The sequence below is a fragment of the Hibiscus syriacus genome, unplaced genomic scaffold (genome assembly GCF_006381635.1).
Source record: "Hibiscus syriacus cultivar Baekdansim isolate YM2019G1 unplaced genomic scaffold, ASM638163v2 tig00110557_pilon, whole genome shotgun sequence".
NCBI classification, from domain to species: Eukaryota; Viridiplantae; Streptophyta; class Magnoliopsida; order Malvales; family Malvaceae; genus Hibiscus; species Hibiscus syriacus.
In genome coordinates this window covers 1,937,411-1,954,918 of record NW_024062780.1, presented here as the reverse complement: position 1 = coordinate 1,954,918, position 17,508 = coordinate 1,937,411, and the positions used below count along the sequence as shown (strand labels likewise).

The following is a 17,508-nucleotide window of genomic DNA, read 5'->3' as shown; positions in this document are numbered from 1 at the left end:
CAACATTAGATGATTTCATTGTAAATTAATTTACTAAACAAACGAGCTGCGAAACTAAAACCTGTTGCCGGATGGGGAAGGATGTCGTTGGATATAGGAACAGATGTCTCCGGAGAGAGCGATAGATGAAGATAAAATGAGTTGCGTTTTAGAGGTTTAGGTTATGAGTTGATGCTGCTGCGTAGTTATATACCCAAAACATTTGTGTTGCGAAACTAAAATCTGTTGCGAATTTGAAATTCAGCGTTGCGACAGTCAGAATCGCGTTGCGATAATCAAAATCGCGTTGTGATTATATATTATCGCGTTTCGATTTACATATTTTCATTGCGATTTTCTAAAAGCGCAACGTGAATTTGGAAAATTACAATGCGATAGTCAAAATCGCGATACGATAGTTAAAATCACGTTGCGAATCTAAAAACTGATTTACGATACTGGAGATCGCGTTGCGATTTAAAGATCGCATTACTATTTTATTGGTCATTTTGATAAATCAAACAAAAATTGATCAAAATCGTATATTATAAGAAATTTTCGATTACTGAGATTATTTTATCTATTTTAAACCTTAATTGAAAACCAACCTATTTCTTTGCAGAACAAACACAAGGTGGGAATATTGAGTTCACGCAAAAAAGCCATAGTCTACAAACTGGATTTCGATATTTCCGCAAAACCATGATTTCTACCTCCCAATAAGGGATTTGATCCACCAAATGCCTTTGGTGTCATTAGGAGAGCTCTCTTCTTCTGGTGGAAGATCGCTATGTGGGGTCTTGTGCAGTTTACTAACATCATATCCCACAACTACAGCTTTCTGCACCAGCTGATTGTAGATCTCATCATCCATATGATTCTGCCTGCACAATATCTACACCAGAAACCCCCCAAAAAAATACAAAGACAATCAGAACATGCATTCCGTTTGAACAATTTCAATTGGAGATTGAGGGGGATGAAATAAAATACATACCCAGAGATACGTCCTGCTAGGCTGGCCAATAAGAGCATACTAATAATCATCGTCGATGTACAAAACCCAGTAATCTCCAACAACAGGGATGATGGGCAAGAAAGGAGGAACATAGAATTTGACCTTGAGCTTTGCCTCATTGCTGCTGGGATCAGCCTTGTAGGCGGTGCCTTCAATATACCCTCTTTTTCCATCAGACCAAGTCTCGTTAAGCACATTCACGGTCCCATCCTCGTTCAAAGTATAGATAGCCCTTGTGTCCACCCCATTCCTTGGCTGGAACCTTGAAGGGAATGAAGCTATCTCGTACCACCTCCCCATGTATCTTTTGATGTTCAAGTTCTTCACCGCTTCCATTTTTGCCTGCGACATTGTTTATTTGTTTTGGGTTTAGATCAAAAGAGAAGAGAGGAATTTCGGTTCAGGTTTAGGATTTGCTTTGTTATCTACCTTTTTTGCTGATTCCTGATATGGTAGTAATTATATATAAGCAAAAATAAAAGTTTTAAAGAAACAAAAATAAGAATGGGGAAATGCAAAGAAAGTCTTTAAGTGAGACGTGGAAGATTAAGGGCCTTTCATGTGTGTGTGTGTGGAATGGTTGAAACTTGAAACTACCGGATGCATATAGAAGCTTCTGGGCCGACTATGGCATGAAGAGTTTTGGGTCATTTGGTTTTCCGATGGTAAGGTTGGAGAAGAAGCGAACTTGATAGGAGCAACAGTCCAATATTTAGTCCATTTTTGCCAAAATATAATTCTGATTTGTTGAAATTCAATTAATACTAGCTATGGTTTATTCACACACAGGTTAGAGTTTTCATATATCAACTAAATTGATTAATTATATGCCTTGTTCCTTTAGATTCATGATTTTTGCCTGATATGGGAAGCCGAAAAGGGTGGCTTCCCAGTACCAAAGGGAAGCCGAAAATGCATCGCCGCCACAGAGACTTACAAGTGGGCGAGAGAACGAGCCGAGGCTTTGATGATCAAGGAGAGGAAACTCACAACAGCTCGGGAAATGGGTTGGGAAGGTTTGTTTAGTTCATTTAAATATCATAGATAGTTGTTGTAATTCAAGCACCATGTTCCATCTGTGTGTTGTCGAAACTCGAAGTTCACCGTTCTCAGCAGCAAAAGCTATAACTCTTCTGTAACCTTCACATAACTATGACAAACAAGATACAAACGAAACTAAGAAAAACTGAGAAACTAAACATTTCTCAAACTACAATTTCATCAATTTGCAGGACATGAAGAATGAAATCCATAAAGAAAGATGTTGTCATCAATTTCGACAAGGTATTAAATGAAGCAACCACCCCATATATCTTAGAATCAGCATCAAGCTTCTCATATGCATGATCCAAGGGAGTACGCATCGAATCCGAATTCTCCGTCCAACAATGGAGGCTCATTATTTTGCTCCTGCATCAGAGAAAATAGTCATTTCAAGGAACTTCTCCAAGCGTTCAAAACTAAGAGATGCAAGGGAAACTATTTTCTCACCGATTTGATCATGGACATCTTTATATCATCTGAGGGTTCGAAATCAGTTTGACTGAAACCACTCTGTGACTTGGTCTGGTCAAAGAGGAAGCCCACATTCAATCTCGATTTTGTATCGAAAGCGGATTTCTCACCCTCAAGGTGTGGAACAACATAAGCACTGCCACCGGAAAATTGGCTGAACAAAGAAACATCGTTTAATTTATTGTCGATGGCATTGCTTTGGTCCACCACAAGTCCACTTGCAGAAACCAGGGAGTCCATTCTGCTGAATGAACGATTCATATTTCCGTTGTAATCGTGCCTTCGATAGACCCTCTGTTGCTTTGTTGTGTAATCGATATCCTGAATGACATTATTCTTTAGACCAACTTGGGATATGTCTCCTCTAGAGTCCTTCGAAATCGTCGAATTTGCCAGGGGAGAAGAATGATCAAGAGGGATGTTATTAAGGTGAGAGCTCGCCCAAGAGATGCTTTCTTGCAAATTATTAGTTGCCAATTGCTCGTGATTGAAAGCTTCACTGGTCGACAATGAATTTGATGGGAAACTGGATAAATGAACCGCGCCTTGCCAGTTTTCGCTGCATCTACCATGATCAATAAAATTCGAAGAACTGCGAACATGCATGTCAAACGGTTCCTGATTCAGTGATGATACACCGAGAGACAATTGATTTCCAAATGTACCACTGTGTGTCTGTTGTGTGTTTGCTTGTAATAATGAAGGGTTGCCTGAGGCAGTAGGAAGAGTATTATTTGATCTACCAACCATCACTCCGGCATCGAGAAAGTTCTTAGGGACAACAAAAACATTCAAATCATTAACACGATCAAATTCTCCAAAGGGGATGCCTGAGGCAGTAGGAAGAGTATTACTTGATGTTGGGATCCCTTGAAACAAAGTTCCATTTTGATTCTGGTTTGCAGGTAACACAACCGGCTGGACCTTCCCGAGACCATTGATTGAATTGTTCAATGTTTGAGAATACCCCGGTTGGATCATGCCGGAAGAAATCTCACGTAAGCTTAAAGCAGTTGAGGAGTTCAGTCTCCCAAGCATTCCACCTGGTTGATAAGACGATAGGGAAGCACTCGAAAGCCTTCTGGGTCCAGTCAACGTTAGAAAATCCTCAAAGCCGTCCAGTGAACCCATGCGCAAGTAAGAGGGGTCTTTACTGCCGAATGCAGCAGCCATGTTAGCTTGTTGAGTTGCAAAACTACTGAGCCTTTTCAGGTAAAGCCTATATTTCTGCAACGAAAACATCAGATAGTAAAGCTTTAAAGTGCATTATAGGAATCAAAATGCAGAAAGTAAACAAAATAGAGGAATGGGGATTACCTGCAGATGGCTTGCAACATTTTCCCTCGAAAGCCCTTCAACATTCATAAGGTCGAGAATCTTCTTCGGAACTGCCTCTGCATTTAAATAAAGAGAGCAAAAAAGAAAATTAAAAGCTTTCATAATGTCATTGAACGGAACACTAATCTCAACAGTGAAGAACTCACTGTCAAGACCCAATTGGTTCACGGCAGAAACAAACTTCCTATGCAGCTCTGCAGACCAAACAACCCGAGGCTTCTTCTGGGTCGAAGGGTCCTCATTATCACTGCCGTTATCTTCACAGTCTTCATCCCCATCTTCACTTTGATCCTTTCGTTTCTTAATGACCTTTTGATCAGAACTGCACGTCGACATCGGACCGGCATCACTGGTTCCTCCCCAAGTCTTATCCTGATTCCCCGAATTACCGTGATCCTTGGAGTCAGGTTTCTTTTTTCTCACGACATGTTGCCATATGTTCTTGAGCTCCTCGATTCGAACAGGCTTCAATAAGTAGTCACAAGCACCATGAGTAATACCCTTCATTACCAGCTTGGTATCGCTATGAGCAGACAACACTGGCAATTCATCAAACAGGAAGACAGTACGGTAAATCACTCTGAAACAAATCTAAATCATAAATCAAATGGGGAAAAAAGGGGGTTAATGCTTACTGATTACAGGTAGGTCCATTTCGAGCCCCACAAGCTCAAGAAGCTTAAAGCCATCCATATCTGGCATATTAACATCACTTATAACCAAATCATATCTGTTTCTGTTTTCCCTCAACATTCTGAGGGCCGTAATTGCCTGATTTGTTGTAACAACTACAGAAGAACAAATACCATAAATCAAAATGCATACTTCAATGAGCAACACACAGATCTTATCACCAGAATCTTTGAATTAAACTTCAAGTTCAAAACAAGACTTTTGACAAAAGAATTAAAGAAAACTTCCCAGAGAATTCAAAAGAAAAAAAAAAGAACCACTAACCATGATATTGGCATTTACGAAGCAGATTTTCCAAAACTTTGAGGCAAATAGGATCATCGTCAACGGCCAAAACACGCATGCCAATAGGAAACCGGTCCTTGCCACCATCTTCACCATTGGAACCACCCGTTTTCTCTTCCATAGTCATTATAAAATAAGGAAACTGAAACAACCCAGACGAGAAAACAAAGCAAAAACTGAGATAAAAAAGGTAAAGTTTTCAATCTTTTCAACTTTAAAATAAAACCCAGATAGCCAAACCCACTAAAAAGCAAACAAAACTAGTACAAAGTAAGATTGGAAGCTGAAGCAGGGGGGGAAAAAAGCTTTGCAAGTAAAATCTGTACAAAGAAACAATGATGTGATAGCCAAAACAGAGCTAAGATGCCTCAGCTCTCTTTGAACTTTTGGGTACAACGCAATTCTCTGCTCTTCTCTCTCTCTTTCTACTCTGTATTTGTCTTTAGCTTTTCCTTGTTAGCAGAACAGAGTTTATTTTCTTTATTTTCTTTATTCCTTTTTGAGGAATTATTTTGATAACTGAGCTTTCTTTATAGTAATTTTTTCGGGTAAACTACAGAATTCGTCACTAAACGTTACTCTTTCTTCTATTTCACTCACTATACTTTTAATTTTTTCAATTTACTTACTGAACTTTCAAATTACTCATGTTTTGATCACTGTAATTAAATATAAAAATAATTTAAAATAAATAATAAAATAATATTTTATTATTATTAAATTTAAATTAATCATCGTCCTTCTCGTCACCCTCAACCATCATTTGGGTTTTATTTTATATTTTAAAATAAATAATAAAATATTATTTTATTATTATTAAATTTAAAATAATTTAAAATAATCATCCCTTCTCGTCACCCTCAACCATCATTTGGGTTTTATTTTATATTTTAAATTATTTTTATATTAAATAATAAAAAAATACCATTTTATATCGAAACAACAATAAAATAATTCAGGATGATCAAAACATGAGCAACTTCAAAGTTTAGTGAGTAAACTGAAAAAATTGAAAGTATAGTGAGTGAAATAGGATAGAAAGTAAAGTTCAGTGATGAATGTTGTAGTTTACCCTTTTTTAAAAGCATTTCTTGTTATTTTATTTTTTGTGGCATTTATTTTATTTTCATTATTTCTCTAGTGTGTTTTCCCCGCTTTAAGAAATTATTCTCTAGAAGCGTTACCAACTACCATAATTAGACTTTCCCATTTATGCCTTATGAATTATCCGATTACGCAATCTCGACCGTTGGTTTGGGTCTAGCGTGTACAAATTAACGGTCTTATTGTTTTCAATTAATACAAACTTCTTCTAAAGGCACACTTTCCTTGTTATAGTTTTTTTTTGGTGCGTGTATTAACATATTTGGCTTGGAATTAAGTATTTCAAAATTTAAAATTTAAAATTAATTATTAAATGATTTTTATTATGAAAGATTAGCATGAAGATCTACGCAAATTATGGTAATTTTTAGGATTTAATGCTAATTAATACTATTTCCGGGAAATTAACCTCTAACATAAAATTTCATTTTGACAATTCCTTCAATTTGTTGAGAATTGCCTTCTTTATATTCATGCTACCTAAAATTAGGGGAAAATATGGATTGAATTCGATTCTATTGAGACAATATTTTAAAAAAATATGTTAGAATCAAGTTTATTTTAGAGAAAAGTTTGAGTTGGGTCAAATTTAAATTTAGGGTGAAAAGTATATGATCCAGTCTGGAAAATAATGTATATATATATATATATATTAATTAGATTCTCATTTTATTGAATGAAATCATATATATACACACAATGTAAAAACTCTTCTGTTTTACACAAATTTAAGACCGTTGGATGAGTGAGAATAGATGGCTGAGATATATATATATATATATATTGGGGGAAAACATATGTTAAGATTAAAAGTATGAAATGTAAAGATATTTATTGGGGGAAAACAACGAGTCAATCTTATCTAGTTGAGGATCCAAAAATACTTTTCAAGGTGGGCACACATATGTTAATAACATAAAATTTTTAAATGAAATGGTTACATATAAAGCTTCAAGGTATGTATTGTCCATAAAATAAGTAATTAATTGAATAAAATTTATATTTCAGTGCCCACTCTCACCAAGGTGTGGCTCAGTCATTGACCTCATCCATCTATTTTCGCTCATCAAACAGTCTTAAATTTATGTAAAAGTAAAGAGTTTTACACCGTGTAAGTGGATCCTATTATATATATGTGTCGGGTTGTCAAGTCCGGTGCGAGTTTTATCTCAAAAGACATGTCTAGTTTCGGGTCAGGACATCGGGTGGAATCATCCTAAACTTAAGTTAGGTCGAATTTCAGGTGGATGATGCGTTTTTCTTGGGTCAGGTAGATCAAAAACTTGACACATGCCCATCCCTCCATAAAATCATCATTTTTTACCTAATGAAGTTTATCATGTTCATAATTATTTTCTATAACTAATATTATTTAATTTAATAATTAGCTAATTCAAATTGAATATTATATATACAAATAATGATAATAGTTTCAAATTTTATTCATAATATCAAATTTTAAATATATGATATTATTTCAGGAGTCTAATATTTTATTTTAGGATAAAGTATAGTAATGGTAACTGAACTTTTTTGACACTTGCATTTAGGTTCCCTAACTTTTAAAACTTGCAATACAGTCCTCCAACATTTAGTCCGTTTGCAATATGGTACCCGACGTAACCGACCGTTTGAAGTCGTTACACTGCCGTTAGAAGAAGATGATGTGGCAGTCCTCAAACATTTAGTTCATTTGCAATATGGTCACTAAACTTTTCAAACGCTTGCATTTAGGTCCCCAAACTTTTAAAACTTTCAACACAATCCTTAATTTCATTCTAAACCCCAAATTTCTTTTCGATCTCGAATTTTCCTTTCGCTTCTCTCTTCTCATTTCCAGCGCAACTTTTCAGTCGAGGATGCATGGGAAATTATAATCTAACTTTGAATTATGTGGAGGTATTGACTTGAATAAGGGTCCATTAAGAGAATACCCGACCAAGGGACTATCGGGACCATCAATGATTCAAGGTGTAATATTAGATACTGGTCATCTCAGGTGAAGCATAGATGTTCGATGAAATGCTTGTGAGAAAAAATAGGGTTAGAAATACATAGTTGACAAATACTACTAAAAGGAAATAAGTATCATTGTTGAAAGTCACCAACAAAGCTATAATTATTTTGTATAAATGACATATATTAATTTCTTCGTTTAATCCTTGTGGTTAAAGATTTTCCAACAGATGATCAAATATAAAGAAATCCCAAACAACACATTCACATCTCTGTCTCTTTCGCTCACATGCACTCTGGTTTGGTTTTTGTTCTTCAGTTTTACGCCATGTAAAATTATAAACCCAAGCAGTGCTCTGTCTTTCAACTTTTTATTTACAAAGAAAAAATGGAGGAAGAATTGTGTGTTTTTTGTTTAAATTTTTATGTTTCTGGAACTGTAAGTCAAGGATCTGGATATTCAGTGTTAGTTTTTGTTAGGATTTTCGGAAGCTCGAAACGACAACCGGAACGATTTGCAAAGAGGGGTCGGAACGGTTTTGTGTTTAGGGAGTAAGGAGATTGAAAGATAGAGAATTGCACAGCGATTTATAGTGGTTCGACTTTCTCAATCAAAGTCTACGTCCACTACCTTAGCTCCTCACCAAGGATTTTCCAACAAATTCACTAATTTGTTCTTTCTTTTGAGGACAAAGAGATAACCTTACAACTCCCTAGTTTTTTCGGGCTAAACTAGAACCTTTCCCTAGCTTTTACACGGGCTAAGCTATAACCTTTCCCCTTTACAAAAGGATAAAAGATATAAACAATAAAACCTCTCTAAGGTAGGTGTTTACAAGAATTAAGCTCACAAGAACAAAACATTTACAAGAGAAAGATGAAATAAGAATGAAAAACTCTTCTCTTGTGTTTGATTACTTGGATAGTTGTTCTCTTACTTCTTCAAGTGTCATCAGCTTGTATTTATAGCTTGGAATGAGTTTGAAGTCGTATATAGCCGTTAGGGATGTTTTGGAGCCGTTTGGGGATGATTTTTATACTCAAAAAGGTTGCCCAGAATAGAGGGAATCGATACCCCTTCATATGGAATCGATACCCCTTCATAATATTCAAATATTATGACCATTGGGCTGTTGAACATGGGGGAATCGGTACCCCCTGGACATTCTGTTTTTCTCGGAGGCAAAAACCTGCAGGGGGTATCTGTACCCCCTAGGGGGGAATCTATACCCCCTGGGCAATCTTGAAGCCCCTTAAAATATTTTTGGCTCAAATCCGAATTTTAATTGATTTTGAATTATTTTTGAAACCTTTTAAAAACTTTGAATAAATTCAATTAAGTCCAAAAACATTTTGTAAATTCAATTCAAGTCCAAAAACCATTTTGCCTTAAATTGTTATATTGAAACATAGTTCAACAATCTCCCCCTTTTTGATATAACAAAACATTTGAAAAATTGTTTTTGACAAAACTCCCCCTTAGTAAAATGTTTAATGAAAAAGATACTAGTTGTTGGAAAACATATGAAAATGTTAAGCTCCCAATTTTCTCCTTTTTCATTAAGAAATTGAATTTTTCAAACCATAACCTCTCCCCCTTTTTGTTATATCAAAAATAATTCAATCTTTGAAGTTCAAAATAACTTTGGAGAGTAAGTAGTAAATTTGACATTTTAAAAAGCATTTGAAAAATCAAAACTCCCCCTGAATAAATGCATTCCAAATAAAATTAAGCTTTTAAGTTCATGACACTTAAACAAAATATTGAATTTCTACAAATAATAACAAACATGTTAGAGGCACATGAAATTCAATATATCCAAGTCTAAAATACTTTATGCAATACCAATTGTTGAAATTTGATATTAATACCAATTGTTAAAATTAAGTGCATATGCATAAAGTTTTCCAAAAATGTTATGCATTTGAAAATTTTGATATCAATTGTTAGAGAGATATCATTTTCATTTAAACCACATGCATAAACATTCAAATTTAGGTCAAAAATTTTTAAAATTTGTAAAATCAAAGTATTTGAAAATTTGATATCAATTGTTAGAGAGATATCAATTGCATTACAACCAATTTTGACCAAAATTTTATTATGATGAACTAAAAATTTTGAAAAATTATTAAGACATTAAAATGTTCATCATAATTTCTTTTTAACATACATGAGATTAAAAATAATACATAATTACTTAAAATCAAAACTCATGCATGCTTAAAATTAAATGAGCAACCAAATAACCAAAATTAAAAGCATTAAGCTTAGAGGTTACCCATTCCTTTTTCATGTGTGGCTAGAGCATCTTGAATATCATCATCTTCATCACCATTGCTCACACACACCTACAAGAGACATTCATTTCGATTTTGGTATCCAAATTGCTTTGGATCCTTGGACGTTAGTTTCAATGCCCCTTGTTCCTTTCGGAACCCATACTTGTCTAATTTTAAAATGTTTTCCTTTCTTCAAAGGACAAGTATGTTCCAAATGACCATGAAAATGGCAATGTGAGCATTTTGCCATTTTTACACATAATAGGTTATTTTTAGAAATTAATTCTTTTTCTTTTGTTAAGCCTTCAAGCTTAACTTCTAACTCAAAATTTTTCTTTTCTAAATCATTTATTTTGATTTTTGAAAGCTCTAAATCATTTTTCAAAATTTGATTTTGATTTTCAAAATCAACTTTTGCTTTTAAAAGTAAATTATCTTTAATTTTGAGTTTTGAAATTAATTTCGTATATTTGGAATTCATGGTCTCAAATCCCAAATACAACCTATTATAAGCATCTTGTAACTCATCAAAAGTAAATGAATTAAATTCATTTGAGTTAGAAGATATCTCAACTTCTTCATGAGTGGCCATGAGGCATAGGTTGACTATTTCATCTTCATCATTGGAATCATCTTCATCACTCCAAGATGCAACAAATGTCTTCTTCCCTTTTTTCTTTAGAAGAGGACATTCATACATGACATGCCCCTTTCTTTGACAATCGAAACATACCGGGGGACTCTTCTTCTTGGTTGATTCATGTTTCACTTCCTTGAAAATCATGAATCTCTTGAGTTCCTTCAAGAGCTTGACCATTTCTTCTTTTTGTTCATCATCGTCTTCATCAACCTCATCACTTGAATCTTGATAGCTTTCATTGATGCCTACGTCTTCATTCTTCTTCTTCTTCTTCTTGTTTTTCTTCTCTTTCCTTTCTTCATCTTCCTTCACCATCATCTCATGAGTGAGAAGGGAACCAATTAGCTCATCGAGAGTGAGAGACTTTAGGTTTCTTGCTTCGATAATGGCCGTCTTCTTTGATTGTCACTCCTTTGGAAGAGAGTAAATCATCTTCCTCACAAGCTTCTCATTTGGGATTACTTCTCCATGTCCCTTGAGACCGTTGACAATCATAGAAAATCTATCCGTCATAGCTTTGATGTCTTCATCGGGTTTCATCTTGAAGTTCTCGTAGCTATGGTTGAGAAGACTTTTCTTTAATTCCCTCACTTCGTCGGTTCCTTCATGAGTGACTTGGAGCTTATCCCAAATTTCTTTGGCACTGGAACAAGATGAGACTCTTCCATATTCATTTGGGCCTAAAGCACAAAATAGAATATGTATAGCCTTAGAATTAAGCTGAAAATTTTTTGCTCTTCTCTACTCCAATCGTTGTACTTGCCGGGTAGAAAGGAGTAATCGTCCATGATTGAGTACCAAGCTCCTAGATTGTATGATTGAATGAAGTACATCATCTTATTCTTCCAATGTGCATAATTTGCTCCATTGAAGAAGTGTGGCTTGTTGACCGGTTGTGAATCCATAATAGGATATTCTTCAAGATAATAAGCACCAGAGGAAAAAGTCATTTCTTTATCGGTTGCGTCAGGAATTGATAGAGCTTCTTCTAGGATCGTCTCAAGGTGGTTAAACCTTCTTAACGAGTTAGGCTCTGATACCAATTGTTAGGATTTCGGAAGCTCGAAACGACAACCGGAACGATTTGCAAAGAGGGGTCGGAACGGTTTTGTGTTTAGGGAGTAAGGAGATTGAAAGATAGAGAATTGCACAGCGATTTATAGTGGTTCGACTTTCTCAATCAAAGTCTACGTCCACTACCTTAGCTCCTCACCAAGGATTTTCCAACAAATTCACTAATTTGTTCTTTCTTTTGAGGACAAAGAGATAACCTTACAACTCCCTAGTTTTTTCGGGCTAAACTAGAACCTTTCCCTAGCTTTTACACAGGCTAAGCTATAACCTTTCCCCTTTACAAAAGGATAAAAGATGTAAACAATAAAACCTCTCTAAGGTAGGTGTTTACAAGAATTAAGCTCACAAGAACAAATTATTTACAAGAGAAAGATGAAATAAGAATGAAAAACTCTTCTCTTGTGTTTGATTACTTGGATAGTTGTTCTCTTACTTCTTCAAGTGTCCTCAGCTTGTATTTATAGCTTGGAATGAGTTTGAAGTCGTATATAGACGTTGGGGATGTTTTGGAGCCGTTTAGGGATGATTTTTATACTCAAAAAGATTGCCCAAAATAGAGGGAATCGGTACCCCTTCATAGGGAATCGATACCCCTTCATAATATTCAAATATTATGACCATTGGGCTGTTGAACAGGGGGGAATCGGTACCCCCTGGACATTCTATTTTTCTCGGAGGCAAAAACCTGCAGGGGGTATCTGTACCCCCTGGGGGGGAATCTATACCCCCTGGGCAATCTTGAAACCCCTTAAAATATTTTTGGCTCAAATCCGAATTTTAATTGATTTTGAATTATTTTTGAAACCTTTTAAAAACTTTGAATAAATTCAATTAAGTCCAAAAACATTTTGTAAATTCAATTCAAGTCCAAAAACCATTTTGCCTTAAATTGTTATATCGAAACATAGTTCAACAGTTTTGAACCAAAACCATCTAATTTTCTTTCTTTCTTCTTATTCAAAACTTTTAGTACTCCTTATGAAAAATATTCAATCCATCAGAATAGAAGTGAAAGAGGGTCATATGCTAAATTTTTTTGATCTTATTGTTTGGTTTTTCTTTAAATCAGGGAATTGGTTGTGAGTATCGACATAGTGAAATCGCCAGGCTCAATTCGAGAGACTGCTGGTACTAGTTTATTGGGAATTATATTGATCTGACTTGTGGTTTTTGACATTCTGTGAGCTCATATTCTTTTTAATAAGTTCATGTTGATTATGGGACTAATATATCGTGAACAAATTGGATTTTTTTTTACATGTTTTGGAAATTTTACAATTGAATCTGTATTGAATTATAGCTTTAGAAGACAATTATGCATGCATGCAACTCGAAAGACATCATGACAGAGTAGTATATTTGGAGCAACTATTTGATATGATGCCCGATCATTGCACATTTACATCTTCATTTCTGGCATATACATGTTTTTTTGCAGTGTTCTCTATGTTTTACAATGTCTTTTATTGCTGACATGCCATGAATTTACAAGAATTACGGGGTCCTGTGATTTTAGTTCTGTTATCTACTTTAGATTCTCATCATGTTTAGCTATTGAGAAACATTAAACATGGAGCATTAGAAGCAATTATATGTTAAAAGGGTAGGTCATTAATGCATTTGCAACTGGTAATGTTGTATTTGGCATCTAATGTCTATCTTAAACAACTCATTTGACACCTTAGCTTTTGGAGTGAATATGATCGAACCTCTTTCCCTTTATTTATTAAGTCCTCATTTTGATTGAGTTATTAATTGATATTATTGGTTTATTTTAGTTATTGTTTGGTTGTATGTTGTAGTCTTATGAACTAAAACTTTTTACTATTTTTGCAGCCGTTGGATGTGTATGCTCAAGTTCCATCCAAACCTATTAGATTGTCATACTAAAGTGCAGCAGCTGTGAACAAGACAAATTGGTCTTGTTACTTTTACTTCAACGATTTATGAAATAAACATGATAGGTGCACTTTTCATGTTCAAAGTGTGGCAGCCGTTAGATGTGCATGCAACAAACCTCAAATTTATATTGAAGTAAACACTGTCAAATAGCAAATTCATGTTCAAAGCTCCAAAAACACTTCAATTACATTCTAAATCCTAAATTCCAAAATACTTTAATTATATTATAAACCCTAAATTGAAATATTTTAGAATTTAGGGTTTAAAATGTAATTGAATTATTTTGGAATTTGGGGTTTAAAATGAAATTAAGGATTATGTTGTAAATTTAAAAGGTGGGGGACCTAAATGCAAGTGCCTAAAAAGTTCAGTGGCCATATTGTAAATAGATTAAATGTTGGAGGACTGTCACATCATCTTCTTCTAACGGTAGTGTAACGGCGTAAAACGGCCGGTTACGTCGGGGACCATATTACAAACTGACTAAATGTTGGAGGGCTGTATTGCAAGTTTTAAAAGTTGGAGACCTAAATGCAAGCGTCAGAAAAGTTCAGTGACCATTACTATACTTTACCCTTTATTTTACTAAATCAATAGATAATTGATACACATAATTTATTTTGAATTTAAGTGATACATGATATTATTTATTTAATTTTTAATAGAAAATGATTAAAATAAAATTAAAATTAATCATAAAGTATGACTTTGAACAAAAAAATAATTAAGTGGTTAAAATAAAATAAAAATAATAATTTAAAATACTAAATTTGTAGTTGATCGACTTTATGTCAACCGCTCAATAAGAAGATGAGGGAGGTCCTACTCTAGTGTTATTACTTGAATAGGTCAACGTGCTGTCACGAAATTGGGCCTTTTCCCCACACTTTGGGCTATTTTGGCTATGTTGGGCCACACTTGGTCTTGGAGGTTGATAGAATAGTGTAGATTATTCTAGAACACTCAAGACTTGTACATATTCTAGAAGCATTCTAGAGTATTCCATGTTAGGTAGGAAATTATGGAGAATTATAGAGAATCTCTCTCTACCGTAGGATCAAGTCAATCTCCACCGTCCATTGAGGAGGTGGGAGGCTATAAATAGATGTAGAATCCTCATTTGTAAATCATCCAAAAGTTGTAAGCTTTCAAGCATATCAACAAGCTTTCTCTCAAGTTCTTTCCTTTCTTCTTTGTTTCCTTGCCAATCCTTTCCCATATTAGCAGGAGTTTGAGTGAGGCTGATTTAGCTATCGCAAGGGGTGAAAAGGAGCTAAGGCCGCACGAGGCTTATTGAGAGATTAAGTCCGTGACAGTTGGTATCAAAGCCAGTAAAGGCGTCAATATCATGCACGTGTCTTGTAGGAATGGTCGGGAACTCAAACGAGTCGACTGTTGCTGAGGAACGTGGGAGAGAAGCTGCACCCACCAACAAGAATAAGAAGAGGGACCAAAGTAAGGCCCGCGAGAGCGCTTCCTTAGAACCGATGGTGGTGGAGTTTGGCGAGAGGCTGGAGAGGGTCCAACACGACTTCAAGATGTTGGAGGACCATGTCTTGGAGCAAGTCGACACACTCAAAGGAAATGCCGAAGAGACCAACAACGAGGTGGAAGCTCGGTTCATACGGCTAGAGGATATAATCTAAACTGTACGTGAAAGCATCGAGGGGATGCGGGAGGACTTGACGCTCAGCGAAAGATTCACCATTAGCGGGGGTGCTAATAATGTCTCCACCACGAGGGTCGAGTGCCCCAAGCCACAAGGGTTCAACGGGGCGAGAGACGCTAAAGAAGTCGAAAACTACCTATGGCGGATGGAGCAATACTTCGAGGGAATCGGCCTTAACGACGAGGCCACCAAGGTAAAGACCGCTGCCTTATATCTTTCTGATACTGCTATGTTATGGTGGCGTAGGAAACATGCCGACATTGAGCGAGGGGTTTGTTGGTTAGATACGTGGGATGAGTTCAAGAAAGAACTCAAGAAGCACTTCTATCCCGAGAATGTGGTCTACAAGGCTCGCAAGAAATGGCGGGAGTTGAAGCAACGGGGTATTATGCGGGACTATGTGAAAGAATTCACAACCCTTATGCTTCAAATTCCCAATATGTCCGAAGAAGATCTCTTGTTCTATTTCGTTGACTGACTACAAGGATGAACCAAGCAAGAGATACACCGTCGGACATTAGGACGGTTGATGAAGCCATTGCCATCACCGAGTCACTCGTCGACTTCCAACCCTACTCTCACACCAATGCGACGAGGAATAAGGATAAGTATCCAGCCAAAGGTGGGAGAGAACGGCGGGAGAACAACCAAGGTAACCGAGATCGAGATCACCGAATACCACAAGCTAAAGAGGGAGATCGAGATCGACGTCCGGGTCGAATGGACTACGAAGAGAAGAAAAAGGCCTTCGTTCCTAAAGGAGGATGCTTATTGTGTAAAGGGCCGCATCCGATGAGTAGCTGTCCCAAACTTGGTTCATTGTCTGCCATCGTCGATTGTCAAGACACAGAGTCTCAAGCCGAGATGGGATCGCTCCAAGTTCTAAACGCCTTGAAGGCCAGGTCGTTGACACCAACACCGAGTAATGGGCTCATGTATGTGGAAGCGGTGATCAACGAGAAGCTGACAAGAGATATGGTGGACACGGGAGCTACCTACAATTTCGTGTCTAAAGACAAAGCCAACCGTTTGGGCCTAAAGTACACTGAGAGCACATGATGGCTCAAGACGGTAAACACACAAGCGGTACCACTCCATGGCGTGGCACGAGGGGTTGAGCTACGCTTAGGCACTTGAAAGGGCCAAGTGAACTTTTCAGTCGTTCTCATGGATGACTTCAAGGTTGTTTTGGGGTTGGACTTCCTCCGACAGGTAACCGCTTTCCCTATGCCTTCATTTAGTTCAGTTTGCATCTTAGAGAAAGGGTCTCCTTGCATGATCTCCACGGTCGAGGCACCGAAAGAGTAAGGTCGAGATGCCACACAACTCTCGGCCATACAACTTGATAAAGGCATCAAGAAAGGGGAAATTACTTACTTGGCCATGCTAAAGGAATATGACGAGATCGAGAAAACGGGTGACCTACCATTGATCATCCGTGAAGTCTTAGAGGAGAACAAGGACGTAATGCCATAAGCTTCCACTAAGGCGTGAGGTGGATCACAAGATCGAGTTGGAACCCGGTGCCAAGCCGCCTGCCCTGGCACCCTACCGAATGGCCCCCACCCGAACTTGAGGAACTTCGAAGGCAACTCAAGGAGCTAGTCGATATGGGAATTATTTGACCTTCGAAGGCACCATATGGCGCACCGGTACTCTTCCAAAAGAAGCACGATGGGTCATTGCACATGTGTGTCGATTACCGGGCACTTAACAAGGTAACCATTAAAAATTGCTACCCGATCCCTTTGATTGCCAATTTATTTGATAGACTTGGAGGAACCAAGGTGTACACGAAGATGGACTTGCAAGAAGGCTACTACCAAGTTCGAATAGCAGAAGACGACGAGCCAAAGACCACATGCATCACCCGATACGGATTATACAAGTGGTTGGTCATGCCCTTTGGTCTAACCAATGCACCGACAACGTTTTGCACGCTCATGAACAAGCTCTTCCAACCGTACTTGGACCAGTTCATGGTGGTGTACTTGGACGATATCGTGGTATACAGTAACTCCATCGGGGAACATGTAGACCACTTGAGGATTG

The 17,508-nt window shown here is 36.8% G+C and overlaps 1 protein-coding gene and 1 pseudogene across 2 annotated transcripts; both read right to left on the bottom strand.

Moving 5' to 3' along the window:
• Positions 1-599: 599 nt before the first annotated feature.
• On the bottom strand, positions 600-1,418 carry LOC120132012 (annotated as a pseudogene).
• Positions 1,419-2,120: 702 nt separating this feature from the next.
• On the bottom strand, positions 2,121-5,325 carry LOC120132057 (two-component response regulator ORR24-like). Of its 2 annotated transcripts, XM_039148904.1 has the most exons (6): positions 4,808-5,325; positions 4,486-4,638; positions 3,997-4,389; positions 3,830-3,906; positions 2,489-3,739; positions 2,121-2,407 (listed from the first exon to the last, which is right to left on the bottom strand). In XM_039148904.1, exons 1-6 carry the CDS (start codon positions 4,953-4,955, stop codon positions 2,333-2,335), a joined length of 2,097 nt encoding a protein of 698 aa, XP_039004835.1. In that variant the 5' UTR covers positions 4,956-5,325; the 3' UTR covers positions 2,121-2,332. The 2 variants fall into 2 exon arrangements, with proteins under 2 accessions (XP_039004835.1, XP_039004834.1); XM_039148903.1 differs by having other exon boundaries at positions 3,830-4,389.
• Between the last annotated feature and the right edge of the window lie 12,183 nt (positions 5,326-17,508).

Excerpts from the sequence above, each read along its gene's own strand:
- LOC120132057 (XM_039148903.1), bottom strand. The coding sequence starts at position 4,955 with ATGACTATGGAAGAGAAAACGGGTGGTTCCAATGGTGAAGATGGTGGC. Across the intron at positions 4,639-4,807 it reads TCGTAAATGCCAATATCATG|TTGTTACAACAAATCAGGCA; the intron begins GTTAGTGGTTCT and ends GTTCTTCTGTAG. Across the intron at positions 4,390-4,485 it reads AATGGACCTACCTGTAATCA|TGTTGTCTGCTCATAGCGAT; the intron begins GTAAGCATTAAC and ends ATGAATTGCCAG.